The sequence below is a fragment of the Oryza sativa genome, chromosome 2, assembly GCF_034140825.1.
Source record: "Oryza sativa Japonica Group chromosome 2, ASM3414082v1".
NCBI classification, from domain to species: domain Eukaryota; kingdom Viridiplantae; phylum Streptophyta; class Magnoliopsida; order Poales; family Poaceae; genus Oryza; species Oryza sativa.
Genome location: NC_089036.1, coordinates 35,621,483 through 35,643,240, shown reverse-complemented (window position 1 = coordinate 35,643,240; position 21,758 = coordinate 35,621,483). Strand labels below are relative to the sequence as shown.

Below are 21,758 nucleotides of genomic sequence, written 5' to 3'. Positions count from 1 at the left end.
CTTCCTTTCCATTAACTAGTTAATTTCTTATTAATCACCCTTTCAGTGCCTCTAAACCTCATCATCTCTCTCTCTCTCTCTCTCTCTCACTCTCATCATCTGGCTAGCTTTCCATGGAGCTTGAGAGAAAAGCATGCAGCTGCTACCATAGCTAGCTCCAAGAAGCTAAAAAACCTTAATTATTTGGGGGCTAGAGCTAGAGCTATGCCATCTCTTCTCAAGATGCATCACTATTAGCTAGGGTTTTTGCTTCCCCCATCCTCCTCCTCTTGTAGCTAGCTACTAGCTGGCTCTAGCTAGCTAAGCTTATATATAGCTAGCTTGCTACCTACCTAGGAGGTCATCTTTCTCACTCACTATGTTGTGAGAGGTGTGTGGCCACCCATGCCAACCCCAATCTCTCCTTACCTTCTTCCTCTTATTCTTCTTCTTCCTCCTCCACCTCCTCCATCCATACATCGATCGATCCGGAGATAATATCTCCGGTGAGGTCTTCGTTTCTGGTCCGGCGAGCTGCGGCGGCGATCCATCGGATGGATCGTTTAGTCTCTGCTACTGGTTCTTGATTCTTTTAATTTCTCTCTCTCTCTTTTCCTCATGGATATCTGTTTGGCGTATGTGGTTCTTTTCTTGTTGTTACTTTAAGTAGGGACCAAATTAATCTGTTGTTTCCACAGATAATATATATATATCCTCTTCGATCGATCTTGATATGATTGATCCATACTATATCTCATTATCCATTCATAGATGAGGAAGAATTAATCCCTTTCCTAATCGATCTCCCTCTAGCTCCATTCTCCATATATACTATCCATTCTTCTGGTAGTGTATGCACCATATATATGCATCGATCTCACAAATTGGCACAAATTGGCGAGGATGAGAGGCATGGATCGATGCATATATGGAGCTAGTAGCAAACAGTCGGTGCTTGCAGGTGCAGCACCATCAAGATTCACATCGAGTTCATCCCTAAACGAGATCGAGGTTGGCTGACTATATGTGATGAGAATCTTGATGATGCTGCATCAGCAAACGCTCGACTACTCGTCTCGATCCATGGCCTGCTTTGATTATTGGAGACTAGAAATTAATCTTCAGGTACAGTTCCTATAGCTAGCTTTCCCCTTCCTATATATTTGAGCTTGGCTAATTGTTTCAGCTTAAACTCCTTTCTTCTAAGCACATTTTCTTTTCTTTCTTCTTCAAATATATATATGTGGAATCCTCAATTAGCACTACTCCTTTACGGAGTATTTAAGAATTAATATATTTTTGAGTTTTCGTTTAAATTTTCTCATAATAAAGTCATGGTGGGAGCTAGTCAAAACAAGGTGATGATCTACCATTGTTTTAATTAGGTCGTTGTTTGGTTAATTTAATTTATTGTTCATGCTCTCCTCATCTTGTCCTATGAATGTTCCCAGTCTTCCAGTATGCATGTGGTTTCGTCTTTTCTGGTACACAGGCAGGAATTAATGGACCAAGAAACATGATGATTATTCAGGTACACCATGATTTTATGACATAAATATCATTTCGATTGGAAGTTAGCTAGCTCTTCTTCCCTCTCTCGTGATGCAGGAGAGCTAGCTCAACGTCAGTTCCCTTGGCATCATCTGTACACTTGTTCTATATATAGAAGCTTAATTTCAAGGTATATATTAATTAGAGACTAATTGACTAACTAAGCTGTCCCAGATGCTCAACATCATCGATCAGCTTTATCTATCATCTGCACGTATACGTGCACACTGACTTACATTTCAGTTAGCTAGCTTCATCCTCTCCCATTCAGACACGTACTCTTGTTCCTTAATTATGTTTCACTAATCACCTGCAAGCTCAATTAATTCTTCCAGTTAGCTGCTTTTATAAGTACTATACACTGGGCAGTACTCAGTTAGCTAGTTGATTAATTAAGTACACAAGTATTCCTTAATCAATCATGCAGATATATGCATACTTTATTTCTTATACAGCACTGGCTGCTAGTATCTGGTTGACGCTGCAGATAATATGCTCGATCGATGTAAATATTCCTATCATCATTAGTTGGGATATGATGTGCTGTGCCACTCCAGTTAACTGATATATATATGCTGCATATATTCTCTGTTGTTATATAGTGTAGTACATCATCAAAGCAACACATGTAGTACACCACTATACACCCTGAATTGGGCTATATATATATCCAAACAACATTCTTGCTTTCATTAATGGAAGGCCAGCTTAGTTAACAATTAAGTACTCCATATGTGTATGTTTGCTTGCCACTGCATACTTTCAGCTTCTCCTGCTCCATTCTTCTCTTTGAGCATGCATGTCAAAGCTAAATTAAAACATCATCATATAGTAACAGATGTGGTATAGACTACTGTGCCATCTTCAAGAAAGAAGTAGGTGTACATGTCTCTTTTGATATATATGAACTGGAAGGATCAGACAACATATATATGCATATGTCTGATCTTACAAATGAACTCCTTTTGTCCCAAAATAAATCAAATTTTTTACATGAATCGATCAACTTTTAGAATGGAGGCAGTAAATCTTTTGATCTATATATCTAGCTCATGTAGTGTGTGTACTGTGTAGAGGCAAAGGATGTGGTAGCTAGCTAGGGACAGGCAGGCAGCCATGGTCGATTGGCCATGAGTTCTCGAATCAAGAACAGTTTCTTGCATTCTTGCATACACATTGATGTGGATCATCTCTGTCTAAATCACATCATATCGATCGATCTAAGTCGATCATTGTGTGGACCAATGGTACGTACGTCGTACATTTGCTATTATTGTGCAGAAGAAAGGGGACCAATATGTATGCAGATGCAGACTTGCAGAGAAAGAGAGAGAGAGAGAGAGAGAGAGTAGCCATGGCGCATCATTCATCATCAGACAAGGCTTGCAGAGAATGGTGGTGGTACTACTGTCTCAAAGGTGAAAATTTTCTCCCCCTTTCATTTCACTTTAATTTACCTCTTGCTTTTTTGCTGCATCTCCGGCCCTCAAGGCTGCTGCTGCATGCTGCTTGGCCGGTGCGCCTCTTTAATTTGATATCGGTCGTTTCTTTTTCAATGATGCTTTGCTTGAATATTTTTGCATTGTGTTTTAATTCATCTGCGATATGATCTCATGGCCGGCTGCACATTGACACTGCCAGAAATCGATTCACATTCGAGTCTTGCATTAGCTATTCTCATATAACAGCCGGTAATAATTAACTTGCTAGCTTGTTCGTTCAGGAATAAGATATGTCTGAACTTCAGTAACTTAGTAAGTGGATATATCTCATACAATGCATGCTAGTATATACCAGTGTAGTAGTACTTGGAATATGAGAATATAGCTTAATACTAGACTGCAAAGTTTGGCTAATTAATACTATCTAAGTAGTACTTGGAAAGGAGATCTAATCGAATGTATGTACTTTGCTACTAGTTAATCAGCTATTGCAGTCCTAATTGATCTGTAGTACGATGCTACATATTGCATTTCAGATCAGTATACGTACATATTACTGTGAGCTAGCACACATATATGTTCCTCCTCTTGATTAAGAAGTACACTCCACTCTGGTATGATTAATTAATAGTACTACTAGCACATGAAAGTCATGAACTAGTGCTGTTGCTGTAGTTAGCCCTGTATCGATTGAGTTTTACTACTGCAATGGAGTTAGGATCAGTAGGAGGAGTAACTATTTCAGTGCCGGGCAGTAAGTAACAGCTGCAACTAGGCTAGCATGCAAGTGTATGTACACATATGTCGGCCTGCAGTCATTCATGCTTCAGTACTGCAACTGCAAGGCTGCAAATTTAACTGAATAACGCCAATGTGGGCGCCCAATACGACGAGCTAGAGCTGCTGATGAGCTTAATTAGTTGCTGACTTGCTGACGACAATGCATGCTCTCTCTAGCTTTCAGATCATCAGACGACATTCAGATAGATGTTGAATGCGAGCGGCTTCTGCTGCTGCATGCATGCATGCTGCACTATGCAATGCATGCCCTGCAGCTGATTGAAACTTCAGGGCTTCAGTCAGCAGCTAGCTAATAAGATCGATCAATTCATATGCATGCATGGATCGATTGAAATCTGATGAAAGTTGCAATGATCATATCTCATCTGACGTATATTAATTCATGTGTGTGTTTGAGTGTCTGATCATTTATCGATCTCCTCATATGTACAGATCATCAGTTACTACTTCAATATATGCATGCGCATGCTTCTGCTTCAGATGAAGGCTGCTGAGGTGCTGAGATGAGAAACTCATGCCTATATATCCATATATGCCGACACAATAAATGTATAAATAATTAGTCGTAATTCGCTACTAGATACTCCTTCGGGCTCAAAATATAAAAGATATTAGATGGATGTGACATATTCTATGACCATAAATCTGAATATGAAGGGAGGAATACGCTACGTTATAGAAAGAAACGTAACTAACTTCTGGGGGTAAATTTGAAGTTAAAAATTGACTTTCTTTTGGACAAAGAATGTATATATATACAGCAGAAATTAATAATTCAAGTAGCTCTACTAGCAGCTAGCTGACAGTGTACGTACAGTGCTAGTGCATGATGAAATGCATGAGATGTGGTCACAGCTAGGGCTCTCGTACGTACGATCGAACAGCGCTAGGTTCAGACTTCAGTTTAAGGTGGACCCTGTCCAATTCATGCACTGTACTTACCTGTCTTTGCGTTATACCTTACGCTATGTGTGGTGGATATCGCTCGATCCAAACGTTGTGATATCTTTTCGTCATACTCCTATATAGCAATGCTCGATCATCGATCGCCCTGTCCTAATCTCTCACTGTTCTCAACGGTACTACCCATGGTACACTCAGTTAATCATGTCAATAGTAAATCACTATACATGATATATATGCATGCGCATGTACACGGAAATGCTAACGGGCGAACGTTTGCGACAACGTCATCCCTGCAAACAGGTTTCAACCGGTAGTTGTGCGACGTGTCCACTCACCGTTGGATTAGGGTTCCGAGAGAGAGGTGGATGGATGGGTGGGAGGGAGGGCCACTGAGGGAGGAAATTAGAGGCCGGATTGCCTAGGCTTGGAGGGGTAGGGAGTAGCTGGCCGGTTGTAGGCAATGGGTAGCAATTGGTCTCAGCAGTGATGGCGAGGACATGGTGGCATCACTGAACGCTCGTTAGGATAGAGGAGTGGATAGGGTTGGTAGCGGGGAAAAGGGACTCGATTGGTTAAATTGAGCTCGGTAGAGGGCAACGCAGCGAAGTAGTGGAGCAAAGGATGTGAGGGGGAGATGAGAGACGAACCGGCAAAACACTGACTTGGTTGTCGAGATGAGTTCATGGGAGGTGGGGATGAACTGGCATAAGAATGACATGGTCTCTAGGATGATTGCTAGAGGGTATATGGTTGAGCTTCGAGTAAAATGGTGTCGAGAAGCTAAATTGCCAAAGTCCTTTGTTGGATTGAAGATATCTATCCAAGTCTGTTATGTCAACACTGGGGCGTGCCTATGAAAATACTCACGTTGTACTACAACAGATCTAGACTTTAAATTCTTAATGAATCCGTCATTGATATATGACGAATTCACCCAAAAAAATCATTGTAAAATTCACCCTTAGCCTATTTCTACTGACGACCGGAGGTCTTGGTCATAAGATATGTTTACCTAGACAAGCAGGATCATCACAAACGCTGGGGATTTCGAAGTTAGCAGCTTGCTATCACACGGCGACCAAGAATTTCATTGTAGAAATTGATCAATAGGATCCTCATGCATGGATCCATAGGAACTAAGCATTAATTATAGCAATTATTAAGACACAACTCAACTCTGATAGTGCTAACCTACATGCATTACCAATGATTCACCGATAGGATCCTCGTGGATCCATAGGAACTTAGCATCAATTATTATCAATTATTAAGAGAGAAGAAATGGCGAGAAAACCTATACAATCAACACAACTCAACTCTAATTGACATGCATTAATTACCTATGATTCGTCCTAAATATAGGTTACCCATAATTTGTTTTTGAAAAGAGAAAAGTAGGAAACTTAGCATCAATTATTAAGAGAAAAGAAGTTGATGGTCATAATTTGTTTTTGAAAAAGAGAAAAGTAGGATACTTAGCATAGATTATTAAGAGAGAAGAAAATAATGGTGAGAAAATCAAAGTTGAGGAAACTCAAACTTTGACCACTAAGAACACCATATAGCTCCTCTACCAACGTGCTACAATGCCGTTCTCCTACCTATAATTTGTAGTCTTGATTTTTTTTAAATGAACATATATATCAAGGGAGGCCGGATCCTCGTTTGTCTTGATCTCTCTCATGCACCCCTCCCTCCACTTGTATGTTGTGTGTCTTTAGAAACTGCATAGATCCACCACTCGCTAGCTCACCCATGTCATCTTATATTAGAGCGTACTCCCTCCGTAAAAAAAATCCCAATCTAGATTGATCGTCTGTTAATTAACACACTTACAACATAACCTAACTATACACACACACATGTAATTAAATGCAGATGAATATCGGTTTTGGGATCAACCGCGCACTCCCTAGCTAGCTTCCTTAATTATATACTTCCTCCGTTCCAATATGTAACAAACTACGAATCTGAACATAGAATAGGATTAGATTGCTACATATTGGAACGAGGGAGTATTCGGTATCGCCATGCATCCACAAAGAGACAAATAAATAATAAAAAATAATTAATTAATGCCTCTGTCCAATTGGTCGCGCGCGTGCATGTAGGTACGGCACCCACTCTGATCTGATCGATCGATCTCGTTCGTCATCTCTACGCCGCATGCAAAATCAAATGCAAATGCAAATGCAGTGCTCCAAAGATCGATCGACCAGGTCCAAACGGTTTACCGGCTTGCCGGCCGTACCGTGCGTACGTGAAAATATTTAATTTACTCCGATCCAATATATAGCTAGGCAGAAAATGAAAGAAGCTAGCTAGCGTGATGAGTAATTAATGAGCAGATGGATCGACCCCAGTAAGAGAGTGCAATTAAGCAAGTAGTGGCTGCTGCAAGCGCATGTGATGGCGCAGTGCAAATGGCCCGTGGCCCCCCGCCGCTCGTTTGCCTGCCTCCTCTCCCTCCCTCTTGCAGGCCTCTAGCTGCCAAGGTTTACATTACCGTCGGTAACCGCTTGGTTATCACGGTTACCGTCTTTACCATGAGGGTACGGTAATAGAAATACTGTGGTAACCTCCTTAAATTTAAATAATTTTTTAAAAAATTAGATTTTTGATAAATTTTGCACGGTTTCGTACGATTTTTCACGGTTGCCGCGTGGTAACCATGCTTACCGCCAGAGCGCGGTAACCCCGGCCCCGGCGGTTTGGGAAACCCTGCTCGCTGCTGCTTCTTCGCGATCCCATCCATTCATCCACAATCTCACAATCAATTACTTCTAAATGAAACCATTACACTATGGGCGCACGAGCGGATCCAAGAAAAAAAACTCAAATGGAGCTAAATAAACTATTACCTCAGTCCCAAAATTTAGTAACATAATTAGACTCGTTACTACGAATATAGATATACCCTATATCTAATCTCGTTATAAAATTATTATATTTTAAGACTGAGGGAATATATTAAACTTCAACCCCTTTTACATAGATAGATGGCGAAAAAAAATTTCCATACATAAACGCACACGCACGTTTTTATATATACGTATGTAGTACTTACCTTCTTCACACACGCACACTACTACTGTACAGTATCTCACTATAAAGAATACTCTAAGATACATACATACATTATTTATTTATTTATTAGAGAGGGGAAGATACCACAACTCCTTCAATTGATACAGTAGTTGATTTCTTCCTGCTCCATCGCTGGAAGCGAAAAAATAAAAATACTGGGAAGTTAAACTCTGGAATGTGATTGGATCAGAAGTGAGCATACATAAGGGGCCCAAAAAGATATGGCTAACCCAGCCCACTAGGCCCACAACATAAGCCCAACAACCACACAGAGGACACGAGCAGCTCATGGACCATAAATCTGTTTCCACGTACCCTCTATTTTTTTCTTTCAGATGATCTGTGTTTCCTATTTCTTCCCTGTCTGGTTTTAGGTTCTTGTAAAAAAAGTACTCCCTCCATATTTTAATGTATGACGCTATTGACTTTTTAACCAACGTTTGACAACTCGTCTTATTCAAAAATTTTATGCAAATATAAAAATACTTATGTCATGCTTAAAGAACATTTGATGATAAATCAAGTCACAATAAAATTAATTATAATTACATAAATTTTTTGAATAAGACGAAAGGTCAAACATTTGTCAAAAAGTCAACAGCGTCATACATTGAAATACGGAGGGAGTGATACTAGGAGGAGTACCACTACCACCTTGAATTTGAAGTGGACTGCTAGCTCTAACAAAACTTTCAACTTCAAATTGAAGGATTTTCGTGCTGGAGTATGAGCACTTGTCTAGATCAAACAATTTCATCTACTAGTAAGAAGAAAAAAGAAATCTCCCAGTTTAATTGCCCTGAACGTCGTGCCCTGTCCTGATGATTTCCTCTCACTTCCCTTCTCTGCATGTTTTCCGAGATGCAGACGAGAAGAGGAGGGCCAAACGGAAAAAGGCATTGGCAACCAGCTTCCTGTGCCTGAGTGCCTCCTGCTCTGAGCCACAGAGCAGCAGAGGCTGCTGCTGCTGCTGCATATCTGCACTTTGTGCAGGAAGAAAGCAGGTCGGAGGTCTCGCTTTCTGGTTTTGTTTTGTTTTGGGTTTCCTCTCCGGTGAAGGCCAAAACAAGCGGTGGCAGCTGCTTTCCGTGGACCACTACCAACACTGCTCTAGTATATGAAATTTGCACATACTCCTACTTCTACTCCACTGCAGTGAAGTGCAGTGCAGACAGCCAAAGAAAACGCTGCTGCTTTCTCTTGTGTATAGTTGTGTTGTGTTGCAGCCTTCTCTTGTTCCATTTGTCACAGCCCACACACAACACCACAGTGACACACAATCACACAAGCAGAATCAGCAGCACTGCATAGATAACACATGACAAACAGATAATACACTAGTAGCACTAGTGTGTTTGTGTTAATCATTGGTACTCCTAACAAGTGGCAGTAACAAAAAAAGAGTACTTAGCATCAGCATTGCTAATGCCTCAACGATTAGCTCCCAAGAAAAAAGCAGCTTGGCCAACTGCAGTTACAGATTCCTTTCTGAATCTCTCTTTTCTGTCTATCATCCCTCCCTATTCAATTCCTCTCTTTTCATATCATATCTAGTACTCCTTCCTATCTTTCAGTCTCTCTTTCAGTTCCCTAGATGCTAATCTAAATAGTCTTTCACATGTCAAAGATGATCTTAATCTTGCCACCAAAAAAACACTACCAACCAACAGATCACCAGAACACTGATTAGATTTCTCGCACTGCTTTGCCTTGTTAATCACCAGCAAAAGAGATCAGGCGATGGAGCAGGCATTGGGGTTCTCGTCGCTGAGCATGAACTCGGTGGCGAGCAGCGCCTGCTGGTCGTAGAACGCCGCCTTCCACGCCTCCTTCTCCGCCGTCAGCGCCTTCGCCGCCGCGTCCTTGCCGCCGCCGCCGCCGTCCTTGCCACCGTCCTGCTTCTCCTTGTCCTTGTCCTTGCCGCCGTCCTTGTCCTTCTGCTTGCCCGGCGGCACGACGTCGACGGGGCGGCGCAGCTTCTTGCGGAGCTTCTCCGGCAGGGCCTTGATGTCCATGGTCCCGGTCACCGTCACCTGGTTCTTGGCCATCTCCATGGCCACCTGCTCCACTCCTGCAAAACCACACAGAGATCACACTGGAGTTTAATTAGCTGAAACTGAATAATGAAATCATGGACAAGTAATTGAGAGGTTGTTTACCTTGGATGTGGAAGAGCTTGGTGCGGATGCGGTTCATGCAGCCGTCGCAGTGGAGGCCGACGGCGCCGATCTTGAGCACCACCGTCCCAGGCACCGGCTGCATTGGCGTACGGTACGTGCAAATTCATGTTGCAGATCAATGCAGATGCAGTCAAACATCCAAACACAATGTATCTACTGTATCTGTGTGTGTTTTTTTTCTTTGAGATGAAAAAGGAAGGTAGCAGCAGAGAAGAAGAAGGAAGAAGACAAAGAAAAATGGTGCAGGGGTTGTACTGTACTGTAGTGTGGAAGAGACATGCAGATGCATGCATGGCATTGGCATGTAGAGAGGGTGTGGTTTACTGTTCCTTTGCATGGTGGCAAAAGCTCAAACAAGGCAGGCAACCATTCTGCTGCTGCTGCTGCGTACTACAGCTTTCTTTCTTTCTTTTCAGGGAGGAAAAAGGAGAGCAAAGGCTCATGCAACACACGGACGCTCTCTCTCTCTCTCCCCGCTGCATCTCACGCTAGCTTTTTGTGGAGAATCATATCAGAATGCAGCAACACATGAACCAGCAACACGACACAATGGAATTCTGCAAGCAAGGCAGAATATGGTACTAGTAGGACTATAGGTGGCACAGAAAATTCGCTGGAACAGATCGAAACAAACTCCAACGAAATTCACGCGAACAACGGGGAACAATTCAGTCAAATCGAATAGAATCGAATTTAGACGATGAACATGAACGGAAGGGAAGGTTATTAGTATCATACGCACCACGACGGGTTTCTTGTTGTCCTTGGCCTTCTTCTTCTTCTGATCGTCTTGCTCCTCCTTCTCCTTCTTCTTCTTCTTGTCTTCCTTCCCCGCCTCGTCGCCGTCGTCCTCCTGCTGCTGCTGCTTCTTGTCCGCCGGCTTGCCGTCGCATTCGTTGGCCTTGTTGTTCTTGTTGTCGTTGTCGTCTCCAGCCTTTTTGTTGTTGGGGAGGAGGTCGACCTTCTTCTTGGTCTTGTTGGCGACGCGATCGCGGAGCTTCTTGGCGTCGAAGCGGCCGACCACCGTCATGGTGCCCTTGTCCACCTCCATCGCCACGCCCTCCACACCTGTTCGATCGACGGAGATGGAGCAGAGGAGGATTAGAAGAGATGGAGTCGAAGCAGAGGATGATGGATGGAGGGAGAGCTCACCTGGGTAGTGGCGGATGGAGGCGCGGATGCGTTTGGCGCAGCCGTCGCAGTGCATGTCGACATTGAGCACGGCGGTGACCACGGGAAGCGCCGCCGGCTTCTTCTCCTTCTCCTTGGCGTCCTTCTTGGGGTCGTCGGCCTTGGTGGAGGCGTCCTTGTCGTCCGTCCCCGGCGCCGCCGTGGTGGTGGCGGCGTTGAGGTGCGGCTGCTGCACATCGGGCGAGGTGTCCTCGGCGGGCTTGTCCTCCGCGACGTCGGACGCAGGCTTCGGCTGCTCGCCGCCGCCGGTGCGCTTCTTCTTCTGCAACTGAGATGGTGAGTAGCGCGATGCGATGAGAGGGAGAGGGGAGGGTAGAGCTAGGAGATTACCTTTGCCATGGCGGCTTCTCCTCCGCCTCCTCCTCGACCTCTGCTCCGATGGCGAGGTGTGGTGTTGTGTGCGGCGGCGAGACGGCGAGAGAGAGAGGGGGTGGGGGGGGGGGGGTTTAGGCTTGTGAATTGTGATGGGGTTTTGGTTGCCTTTTTGCGGCGAGGGTGGTGGTGGTGGGAGTGTGGGACCCAGCAGCAGCAGCAGAGAGCAGAGAGACAAAAACGCAAGTCGTGTGTGGGTGATTCGTTTTTCGGGGGAGAGGCGGGCGAATCGATCGGAGCCGTCCGTTCCTCTCGCGTAGTACGTACACACATGCAGATGCAGGCACGATGATAGTGGTGGGGTGTGGAGACTGACACCGGGGCCCCACCGACCCTTCCTTCCTTCCGTACGTACTCACTCCAGTAAAGGCACCGCAACGATCATCAACAAATTAATGCTGCTGCTGCTGCTGGTGTTGTGAATCACGCACGATTCTACAACTACTAGTAGTAGCACGTAGGGCAACATACGGTGCGTGAGATCGTGGCGACGGACGGATTGGCACCAGCGAGATCAGCCTCAAGTACAAAAGACAGACACCAACCCAACCACAACCACCACCATGGTCAATTTGATTCATCTGGCCTCAATTCCCCTGCCTGCTGCTGCTGCTGCAGCACAACACAGGAGCCAGAACACAAAGATGATGATACTCCTGTAGAAAGAAGCTGGCCGGGCCAAACCAGCCAGACCAGAGAGAGGAGCCTGGAGATAGGCTTCTAATCCCTCGAGTGGATGTCCATTTGTTTAATACATGTCAATTAAATAATTATAAGTTTTTTTTTTAAAAAAATAGAAGATAGAATGATATATAATGTAACACAGTTAAAATTCACTATTATAAGTTATAACAAAAATAACAAATTTAACTATGAATATATGTATACTAATCAGAGTTTGATTTGTTGTTTTTGTTATAACTTGTAAAAATTGAATTTGAACTTGTATGTTTGTGGGGGGTGATATATTACATATGAATCTATCCTGTCAAATTTTTTTAATACTTTTATACCAATTTAGTTGTCAAATTTTTTTAAATATTTTATACCAATTTAGTTGATATGTAACGAATAGGTGGATGTACACCTAGGTGATTAAAATTGTTTCCCAGAGGAGGCCAAATCAAACAACTTTTTGGGCTCTACTTCCGCTCCGGCCAGTGTACTGTACATGCCACACTGCCTGCCAATGCAACCCCATGAACCGAATCCAAAAGCCTTTTTTGCTTCGTCGTATAGCATACTAGCACATTGTATGATGATGATTTCAAACAGGGGGAAGGTGGCAACTGCCAGCCGAATACGATCGCGATTCTACGTATAATACCATCAGTTCCGATGAGACAGAGATTTAACACACTTGTTATAACCACCACTACATGTGCACACACATGAGCCTCATCACCCCACCAAAATTAACTATAGATGACAACCACCATTACTAACTGGAGTACTCTCCTGCTCGATCCACTACTGATACTCATCTGGATACAAGTACTAGCTCGTACTGTATCACTAATTACAAAACAAACATCGCTAATACTACGAATTAATGTACTACTAAGCTAGTAGCCATGAGTGTACCATGGCGACACCACGCCGCCGCCATTGCCGAGCAGCTGCTGACCGGGAGGTGGATACGCCGCCGCGTAGGGGTAGACCAAGCCGCCTGCAGGGTAAGTCGACGGCGAGTAGTAGTACCCGCCCTCCGGCTGCTGCATTCCCCACGCCGGGTACGCCACCGCGCCGCCGCCCGCCCACGCGCCCGGGACGACGTGGACGCCCGCCTGCGCCTGCGCCTGCCTGATCAGCGCGGCAACCGCTTCGGCGGCGGCGGCCTTGTCGTCGTCGTCGGCGGCGGCGGCAGGCTTGGGCGGCGCGATGACGAGGAGGTCGACTTTCTTGCCGGTGACCCTGTGGAGGCGGTCCTTGAGCTTCTCGGGCTTCGCCGTCGCGGCCGCCACCACCAGCCTCACCTCCCCTTTGCTTTCCACCGCCGACTTGTCCACCGCCTCCACCCCTGCATTGTATCAATCAATCACTCATCACCATCACTTCACCGCCCGATCAATCAATCAATCAATCGATCGATCGATCCAGGCAGCTAAGCTAGTGGAGTAGTGTAGTACCTGGGACGAGGGCGAGTTCCTTGACGCCATTACGGATCTTGTCCTTGCAGCCATTGCATTTGCAGTGCATGGCCACCGTCAGCACCACCTCCGTCGTCGTCGCCTTCTTCTCGCCTCCTCCTCCGCCGCCGTTCTTGCTCTTCTTCCCCATCTTGATGGATGGATGGATGGATCCCTTTCTCTCAAGTGAGATCAACTAGTAGTAGCTGCTCTGCTGCTGTTGCGATGGAAGCAAGAAGAAGATGAGAAAAAGAATGGATGAGATGTGAGATGACTACTAGCTTAGCACACGGGGAGCCCTTTTTATAGAGAGGAGGGGAAGGGAGAAGCTGGGCTTGGGCGGGGGCCACGACGCGGCTCCTTGATCTGCAAGGGTTGGGTTGGAGACTGCGTGTGGCCGTGTCAACGGGTCAGTCAACGGCAGGCCCGACAAACTGGAGTTGATGCTCTCTGCTCCAACCCGATTGATGTGAAAGAGATCGACTCCATCACACTAGGCGAGCTCAGTGATTAGGCTGTGTTCAGATAGGAATAAAAATTTTTGCCGTCTCAGATAAGGTATACTACACATATTTAAAATATTAAACGTAGTCTAATAACCAAAAAAAAATTATAGAATCCACATGTAAACTGCGAGACAAATTTATTAAGTCTAATTAATATATCATTAGTACCACGATGTTAAATCATAGAGCAATTAGGCTCAAAAAATTCATCTCGCAAATTAGTCGTAATCTATTTATTTTTTAGCATGCATTTAATACGACGATGCAGTGTGTAATTTTTTTGTGTGGGAACTAAACACACCCTATTGATATGTCTGCACAGCTTGTAAACAATTTTACCTCCTATTTTAAAATAGGACGAACTTTCTTAGAAAATAAGCTATAGAGGTGAAGTTAGGTTTAGCCTGCTCCACAACTCCATTCCGAACCCAACTTTTGAAGCTAGATTTAAGAGTTAAAGATCTACTAAACAGATCATAATACTTCATCCGTCCCAAGTTTATTTTTAGCTCCTATTATTTATTTCATTGGAAATAGTTTTGTTAGAAATAGATAAATGGATGAATAGTTATATTAGAATTTGATAATATAGAGTTATTCTAGTTTTTTCTATTTTTATATTGATACGTGTATAATAATAGGTGAAAAATAAACTTATTTTTATCCGAAGGCAGTATGGAGTATGGACTGCTCCCTCCGTCTAAAAAAAAGGCAAACCCTGGGTTTCCGTGCCAACGTTTGACTGTCCGTTTTATATGAAATTTTTTTATAATTAGTATTTTTATTGTTATTAGATGATAAAAAATGATTAATATTTTATGCGTGACTTATCTTTTTAATTTTTTTAAATAAAATGAACGGTTAAACGTTGGACACGGAAATTAGGATTTGAACGCAGTAAGTAGTACTCTATAGAGTACATAAAGCAGCAGTACAGCTACTAATAGCTCGCGTCAAATCACTTCACTGAAAGACTGCGCAGTGGCGTGCATGCTCGATTACCTTGCAATCGAAGAAACCAAACCATAACTAAGGGTAAGCGCAAAGTTGAATTTTGGTTAAAATTAGAGATGACGTGACTGAAAAGTTACGTGTGTATGACATGTTGATGTGATGAAATAGAACTGAAGTTTGGATCCAAACTTTGGATCTAAACACAGCCCAAGCAGCAGGTAGCCACTTACTAATTCCATTTCAAGGGGATGTCTAGATCCAGGGATGTAGAGTTTTGGCGCTGATTGGAACTGCTGGCTACTACAGCCGCTATGGCTGCTGCTGTGTTTCAACTGCTGCCGCTGTAGTCGTTTTTTTGCTCTTGCTGTCTTGCAGCCGCAGCGGCTGCAGCAGCGAGCACTGCCGATCACATCCTTTGGCGTACCACATTAAGTATTATATAGAGTATCGCATAGGGTGTTCGGGCACTTAAAAAATTAATTACAAAATCCGTCAGTAAACTACGAGACAAATTTATTAAGCCTAATTAATCCATCATTAGCAAATGTTTGTTGTAGCACCATATTATCAAACCATAGAGCAATTAGGTTTAAAAGATTAATCTCGCAAATTAGTCGCAATCTGTATAATTAGTTATTTTTTAGCCTATATTTAATACTTGATGTAGGTGTTCAAACGTTCGATGTGACAGGGTGAAAAATTTTAGGGTGAGATCTAAACAGGGCCTAAACAAAATTACTATTCGTACGTAGTACTCCCTTTGTCTCATTTTAAGTGCAAGCATGAATATCCGTGCCCAACTTTGATCGTCCGTCTTATTTGAAATTTATTTAAGAAAAATTAAAACACATAAGTCACACATAAAGTGCTGTTCATATTTTATCATCTCATAACAACAAAAATACTAATTATAAAAAATTTTCAAATAAGACGGACGACTAAAGTTGAACACGGAAACTCATGGTTGCATTTAAAATGAGACGGAGGGAGTAGGTTGGTAATACTAGAATAAATTATATTTCACGATAGATGTAGATGATCCAATATATTGAGATGTGGATGCTGATAGTAGGAATCAATAGTAGAGCATCAGCAATGCATGTGCAGTGATTTACACGGAGACTTCGCTCTGTCAGAGAGAGGGGCCAAAAATACACCTTAACGAACCGCGCCAAGAATAGCAGTACAAAAAGGGACTTGCGAGGCATTGACTATAATTAAGCACCGCGTGAACATATACGAGTAGAGTACATATCAGTTGGAGGAGTTAACATTAAGATACGGGTGAGCGTTCGTTGACGCTCCAAGAGCCAATATTATGGTAGCAGTGCAACCATGTGCACATTGACGCTGGTGTTGGTGTTGGTGCTGGCGTCGTTCCAAGTCGTTGCGTGGTTCACGGGCTAGGGCTAGACCAACCTTCCTCTCATCCTTCCTCGTCATTTCGCCCCTTTCCTACCTCCTTCCTCACTCCTCAGGTCACGGCTATTTACTTCACTTCACAGGCCACGGCTATTCAGACTTCATCTGACTGGGAGTTGATTTGTGCAATCAACAACTTCCAAATGCAGATACTACTACTAGTACTCGTAGTAGTACTACTACGGCCTACGGAGTACTGTATTATTCTACGAGTCTATCTACTACGAGTATTTAGAGCCAGTTTTCACTTTTCACACTATCTAATCTAAACTTTGGTAGGGTAGAATTAAATTTGTTGATTTAAAGTGAAACCAAAATATACTAGGCCTGGTTTAGTTTCAAACTTCCAACTTTTCCATTATATCAAAACTTTTATACACACATACTTTCAACTTTTACATTACATCGTTCTCATTTCAATCAAACTTCTAATTTTGACGTGAATTAAACACACCCTACTAAGAGATAAGTTTATGGGTAAAACCAAATTTGTAACAAAGGTAATGTTCAAGTGTTTGGTTTACTATTTTACTAAAATTTTGGTACTATAGTAACTTCCTCTATCCAATAAAAAACAAAATCCTAGAGACGAATATGGACATAGCGTTCTATCGGACCGAGGGAGTACTAATATATATTATAGTAGTACTATGGCCCATTCTATATACTACTACTCTACATTTTACAAATTACTAGACAGTGTATTTTGTACGAAAACTTAATATATTAAAATTGCTTTAAACTATTTGATAAATCCATTTTCAAGTTTAAAATAATTAAAACCTTATTAATTTTGCTAATAATTTTCTCGTTTACTTGCACGTAATTAATCTTCATCCATCAGGTTCGAACGGGCCTGGCTCAAGTAAGCCTGCAAGTGCGCAACAGTGAACTCAGTTCGATACAGCATTTCCGTTGGGACTTTTTGTGGCACATAAAATGAAAAGAACCATTAACACATTGTTAATTTATTACTAATTATTACATTTTTTTTAAAAAATGTATTTATTTATTTATTAAGAGAAATTCTATGTAGATTTTTTTTTGTAAAAAGTAGTAGTCAGACCGAAAAGCTGATTCAAACTAAACCTAAAGTTCAGCACACACCTCAAGCTGGTAGCAGCACATCGTATGGCAAACTATAGCAAAAGTACCACTATCTCCGTCTAAAAAATATATTTTTGGCTATAAACCTACACAAAAACCTAGACAACCAGTGATCGGGGATGGCATGGCATATGCTCCAAAATTCACCAGAAAAAGGAAAATCAATACGCGGTATGTATTCGGAGATGACCTGAACTCCTGAAGCATATGCAGTCTGCTTAGATTAGAGCTCATACATCGCTAATGTCCCAGTAATGTCAGATGCCATCCACATATGCCAAACGTATGCACATCGCTCTGAAGGCACGGTCCCGCTGCCTCCATGTTTCTGCCAATAGCGGGGCGCTTGGTGTCACTCGACTTGAGCTCTCCAGAGAAAATAAGTCATAAAGGACCCTGAAATACTATCCAGTTCAGAATCGCAGTCGTGAATTGGACAAAAACGTTTCAATAACGTTCGAATCGACAAATGGTGATATGTTAGTACTCCGTAATCCGTATCATGGATCCTTCTGATGAAAAACGGCTTATTTGACTGAAATTGCCAGTAAGTCAGTCCCTTGGTACCTGGCCAACTAGTAGGCCTTTGGTTTGCTGAGATGTTGCAGTGCCGCCTTCAGATACGGTGCTTTCTGTACGTTTTTCTGTCTGCTTCTTTGTCACTTCACGCAACAGACAGCATAGCTTCTCTGGATCCGTAGTCCCGACCACTTCCACCTCTGCTTTTATCCATCATCAGATCAGCCCACTCCACCCCTTCATCAGTGAATAAGTGATACCAAGGTCTAAACTTAGATAACTCATCAATGAAATGCAAGCAGAAGATATGCACCACTACACACAAGAACATCACAAGGAGATGCTTATGGAAGTTCATGTACCTTCTGAAAGGCTGATCCTTTTCATACCATCATTGATCTTCTTGATGCAGCCATTGCACTTGCAGTGTATGTCAACGCTGAATACAGAAGTCTTTAACCCATTAGCCTTGCAACGTTCTTGCCACTGAATGCACTCATCACACAATCACATGTGCGAAGAAATAACTGCATTATGATACTATGAATGGGTATAATTTAAATGATTGGAAAGGGCATATTTTTCCCATGCTCACTCATAGGTTGCTTAAGCTTGGTATGATACTCTAATTCTTCAGGAAGAGTATGCTTATATAATTATACTGAGCAAAAGCTACAGCAACAAACAAAACAGTTAGATTTTGCTGTGGTTGGCCATCACCTCATTGACATTCTTATGGGTGAAAAGAGCTTCCAATAAATAAACTGAGTGACTCATGCTTAATCTAACTGGAAAAAACCAGTGTGAAAAAGTGAATCAGTACTGGAGGAAAGTGATGATAAGAAGAGATCTGATAGCGTGGGTTTGAAAGATAAGTCTGGAGTTTGTCATTGCAACTACAACTGTAAGCTCCCTTCTATGCTTTTATTTTAGCAATTCAACTACACATACACTGTGGAATGTTCAGACATTTATCTTGACAAAGTTAGGTCAGCTGTCAATCTCCATTCAATGGTGAGTTGTTGGTTTTGATAAACTCAATTAGGCTAGATACATGTCAACAGAACACAGTATTTTGATGACCTCATATCTCAATAAGCTACTAACTAATTTCCATGACAAGGTGCTGGGTTTTAAACATTCAGCATCAGAATTACTATATCTTAGGTACCATGGAGAAAGGGCACTCGCAAAACTCGCAAAACTTCTAAACTGTGAATAGAATACTTACGGAAGAACATAGCCCTGAAAATTCTCCTGCGACCTTTTTTTTTCTTCTGGGCTGCTGTGCAGTAATTTCAGAAGCCATGACTTCTGTTATCAGATTAACCTGGGGACTTCTGGATCTTTTTACTGAACTGAGCACAAACTTAGTTTCCGCGTGCACCATGTATACAAAAGGCAAACCACAGCTAGAGAACGCACTGCCAGTGTTCACAAGATCTGCAAATGCATCACCATTGTCCATGCAAGGGCATGCCTCTTGTTTCCATTTCATGGAGGTTGCCCTGTTATTCAGCCATATATCTTTGTTGAAAATCTTTAACAGATTCTTGAACACTGATTGATGATTACTAAAATTTGTCATGAATCCCAAGGTTAGACAGGGGATTCAGGGGCTGAACTTACGAACCCAAATGCTACGGCAACCATCTCTATGTGGTGAACAGTATTATCCCCACTCATACCGCGTCCTGTAAAGATCAGCTGCCCGACAAGCATCAAATTAATCAGCTTGGTCTGAGGGTGGGAAGTATGAGTAGCACTTACAGATATTCCAGTCTTAGCTATGTTCTATTATTTGGTATGCTTACACACAGGCTTGTGGTTCAGAAACTTTCTCACCCTTGCAGTTCGCTCTTTTCTTTTTCCCTCAGAAAATAAGTTTGACAAGGGGAGATTTTCAGGCTTGTAGTTGGGATCAAGCCAAAGAAGTTGCTCCTCTGCAAGCTTTCTGATCTTAATATTTCCGTGGAGCATACATGCTCTCACAAGAGATGACCACACAACAGAATTTGCTTTGAAAGGCATGTTCTGGATAAAAATGTACGCATCGTCAAGTTGTCCATCCCTTGCAAGAAGATCAGCCATGCAAGTGTAGTGCTCAATCTCTGGTTTGACACCATACTTCTCCTCCATTGAATCAAATATATGAAACCCTTGAGATACCAAGCCGCTGTGTCTGCATGCAGACAAGACGCACACAAACGTTATCTTATCAGGATGGAGCCCAAGTGACCCCATTTCATCAAAAAGTGCAATGGCTTTCTCGCCAAATTTACACCGAGCAAGTCCATTTATCATAGCATTGAACAACTCCAATGTCTTAAAATCATCATCAACACCAGAAAACACTTCCTGAGCTGTCTGTATGCACCCATGCTTTGCATACATGTCCACAAAAGTAGTAGCAAGCTTTGCATTTCTGTTAATCAGACCATCACGCCCCACAAGACAATGAAGCCTCTTTGCCAGATCGATGTTACCATAACCAACACAAGCTGAAAGCACTGTAACTATTGTGGCTTCATCTGCCTCAAACCCTGCCTCTTCCATCTCCTCAAACAACACCACTGCCTCCTTGTACCTCCCTGCCCGGACAAAGCCACCTATCAAAGCAGTCCACGCGACCGTATCCTTCTCAGGCATCTCATGAAATAATCTTTGAGCTATGTCAAACTCCTGAGCTCTTGCATACCCTGACACCATGGTTGTCCATAACCTCGCATTCCTTGCATTATCCCCTGCCAAATCAAACACCTGCCTGGCAAGCTCCATGCTTCTGCACTTCACATATGCATCCACCAAACTGGTTGCCACCTCTCCTGAATGAAACACTCGTGGCTCTAGCATCCTCCTGGCAACCCCATGCACTGCTTTTGCTGCCCTTAAGTCCTGCAGCTCAGCGCATGCACCAATCAACGCCGTGACGGTCCACCCATCCGGCCGTAACCCGCTGTCCACCATAATCCTGAATACCTCGAATGCATCGCTACTACAACAGGAATGCACATATGAACTGATCAGAGTGTTGAACGAGACGGTGTCCCTAGCCGGCATTTCATCGAACAGGTTGCGCGCGAGGGAGTGGAGACCGAAGGAACCATAGAAGTGGAGGAGTGAATTGGCAGCAAAGACGTCGGAGGCGAATCCGGACTTGAGGAGGAAGGCATGGATAGAGAATCCGGGCGACGGCGAGGCATGGTGGGAGCAGGCGGCGAGGGCGGCGGAGAAGGAGCTTGAGTCGGGGACATCCTCTTGGGAGTCGACGGGACACGGCCGCCGGTCGCGGTCGCGCAGGACGCGGAGGAAGAGGCGGAGGGTGGCGGAGGGGTTCCCGGAGCGGAGGTGCGGGCAGAGGAGGCGGGAGGCGGTCGGCGCCGGGAGCGGGAGGCCGAGGAGGAGCAGCTGCGCGTGCGCCTGGAGCGAGGGGCGGCGGCGGAGGGAGGCGAGGAGGGAGAGGTGGAGGAATCCCCCCGGTATGGCGGTGATGGCCCGGCCGCCGCGCCGCAGCTTTGACCGGCGTCCCATGGCTCGCCGCGGCGGCGGCGGCGGCGGCGGAAGCGAGAGAGGTGGACCGACGACGACGACGACGACGAGAATACGCGTGGG

At 43.6% G+C, this 21,758-nt stretch overlaps 3 protein-coding genes and 2 long non-coding RNA genes across 5 annotated transcripts; 1 reads left to right on the top strand and 4 right to left on the bottom strand.

Moving 5' to 3' along the window:
- Nucleotides 1–370: 370 nt before the first annotated feature.
- On the top strand, nucleotides 371–4,400 carry LOC136355151 (uncharacterized). The gene is made up of 2 exons (XR_010739302.1): nucleotides 371–2,948; nucleotides 4,206–4,400. It is a non-coding gene; the product is annotated as an uncharacterized lncRNA (long non-coding RNA).
- A 4,690-nt stretch (nucleotides 4,401–9,090) lies between these two features.
- LOC9271633 (heavy metal-associated isoprenylated plant protein 3) lies at nucleotides 9,091–11,555 on the bottom strand. The gene is made up of 5 exons (XM_015769085.3): nucleotides 11,468–11,555; nucleotides 11,099–11,399; nucleotides 10,689–11,014; nucleotides 9,926–10,022; nucleotides 9,091–9,837 (listed from the first exon to the last, which is right to left on the bottom strand). Exons 1-5 carry the CDS (start codon nucleotides 11,474–11,476, stop codon nucleotides 9,500–9,502), a joined length of 1,071 nt encoding a protein of 356 aa, XP_015624571.2. The 5' UTR covers nucleotides 11,477–11,555; the 3' UTR covers nucleotides 9,091–9,499.
- A 1,219-nt stretch (nucleotides 11,556–12,774) lies between these two features.
- Nucleotides 12,775–13,914, bottom strand: LOC4331157 (heavy metal-associated isoprenylated plant protein 3). The gene is made up of 2 exons (XM_015768749.3): nucleotides 13,639–13,914; nucleotides 12,775–13,529 (listed from the first exon to the last, which is right to left on the bottom strand). Exons 1-2 carry the CDS (start codon nucleotides 13,787–13,789, stop codon nucleotides 13,075–13,077), a joined length of 606 nt encoding a protein of 201 aa, XP_015624235.1. The 5' UTR covers nucleotides 13,790–13,914; the 3' UTR covers nucleotides 12,775–13,074.
- Nucleotides 13,915–16,851: 2,937 nt separating this feature from the next.
- LOC136355149 (uncharacterized) lies at nucleotides 16,852–18,295 on the bottom strand. Its single transcript, XR_010739301.1, has 2 exons — nucleotides 17,818–18,295; nucleotides 16,852–17,391 (listed from the first exon to the last, which is right to left on the bottom strand). It is a non-coding gene; the product is annotated as an uncharacterized lncRNA (long non-coding RNA).
- Nucleotides 18,296–18,500: 205 nt separating this feature from the next.
- LOC4331156 (pentatricopeptide repeat-containing protein At1g31430) lies at nucleotides 18,501–21,677 on the bottom strand. Its single transcript, XM_066307688.1, has 4 exons — nucleotides 19,992–21,677; nucleotides 19,780–19,886; nucleotides 19,378–19,654; nucleotides 18,501–18,632 (listed from the first exon to the last, which is right to left on the bottom strand). The coding sequence occupies exons 1-4, from the start codon at nucleotides 21,675–21,677 to the stop codon at nucleotides 18,501–18,503; spliced, it is 2,202 nt and encodes a 733-aa protein (XP_066163785.1).
- Between the last annotated feature and the right edge of the window lie 81 nt (nucleotides 21,678–21,758).

What these genes read in the sequence shown, in the direction of transcription:
- LOC4331156 (XM_066307688.1), bottom strand. Translation starts at nt 21,677, where the DNA reads ATGGGACGCCGGTCAAAGCTGCGGCGCGGCGGCCGGGCCATCACCGCC. An exon ending in GAAAAGAGCGAACTGCAAGG is followed by an intron (nt 19,887 to 19,991) that starts GTGAGAAAGTTT and finishes TCCCACCCTCAG; the next exon opens with ACCAAGCTGATTAATTTGAT. An exon ending in ATGGTTGCCGTAGCATTTGG is followed by an intron (nt 19,655 to 19,779) that starts GTTCGTAAGTTC and finishes GCTGAATAACAG; the next exon opens with GGCAACCTCCATGAAATGGA.
- LOC9271633 (XM_015769085.3), bottom strand. An exon ending in CTCCATCCGCCACTACCCAG is followed by an intron (nt 11,015 to 11,098) that starts GTGAGCTCTCCC and finishes TCGATCGAACAG; the next exon opens with GTGTGGAGGGCGTGGCGATG. An exon ending in ACAACAAGAAACCCGTCGTG is followed by an intron (nt 10,023 to 10,688) that starts GTGCGTATGATA and finishes ACGCCAATGCAG; the next exon opens with CCGGTGCCTGGGACGGTGGT.
- LOC4331157 (XM_015768749.3), bottom strand. Translation starts at nt 13,789, where the DNA reads ATGGGGAAGAAGAGCAAGAACGGCGGCGGAGGAGGAGGCGAGAAGAAG. An exon ending in GGAACTCGCCCTCGTCCCAG is followed by an intron (nt 13,530 to 13,638) that starts GTACTACACTAC and finishes GATACAATGCAG; the next exon opens with GGGTGGAGGCGGTGGACAAG.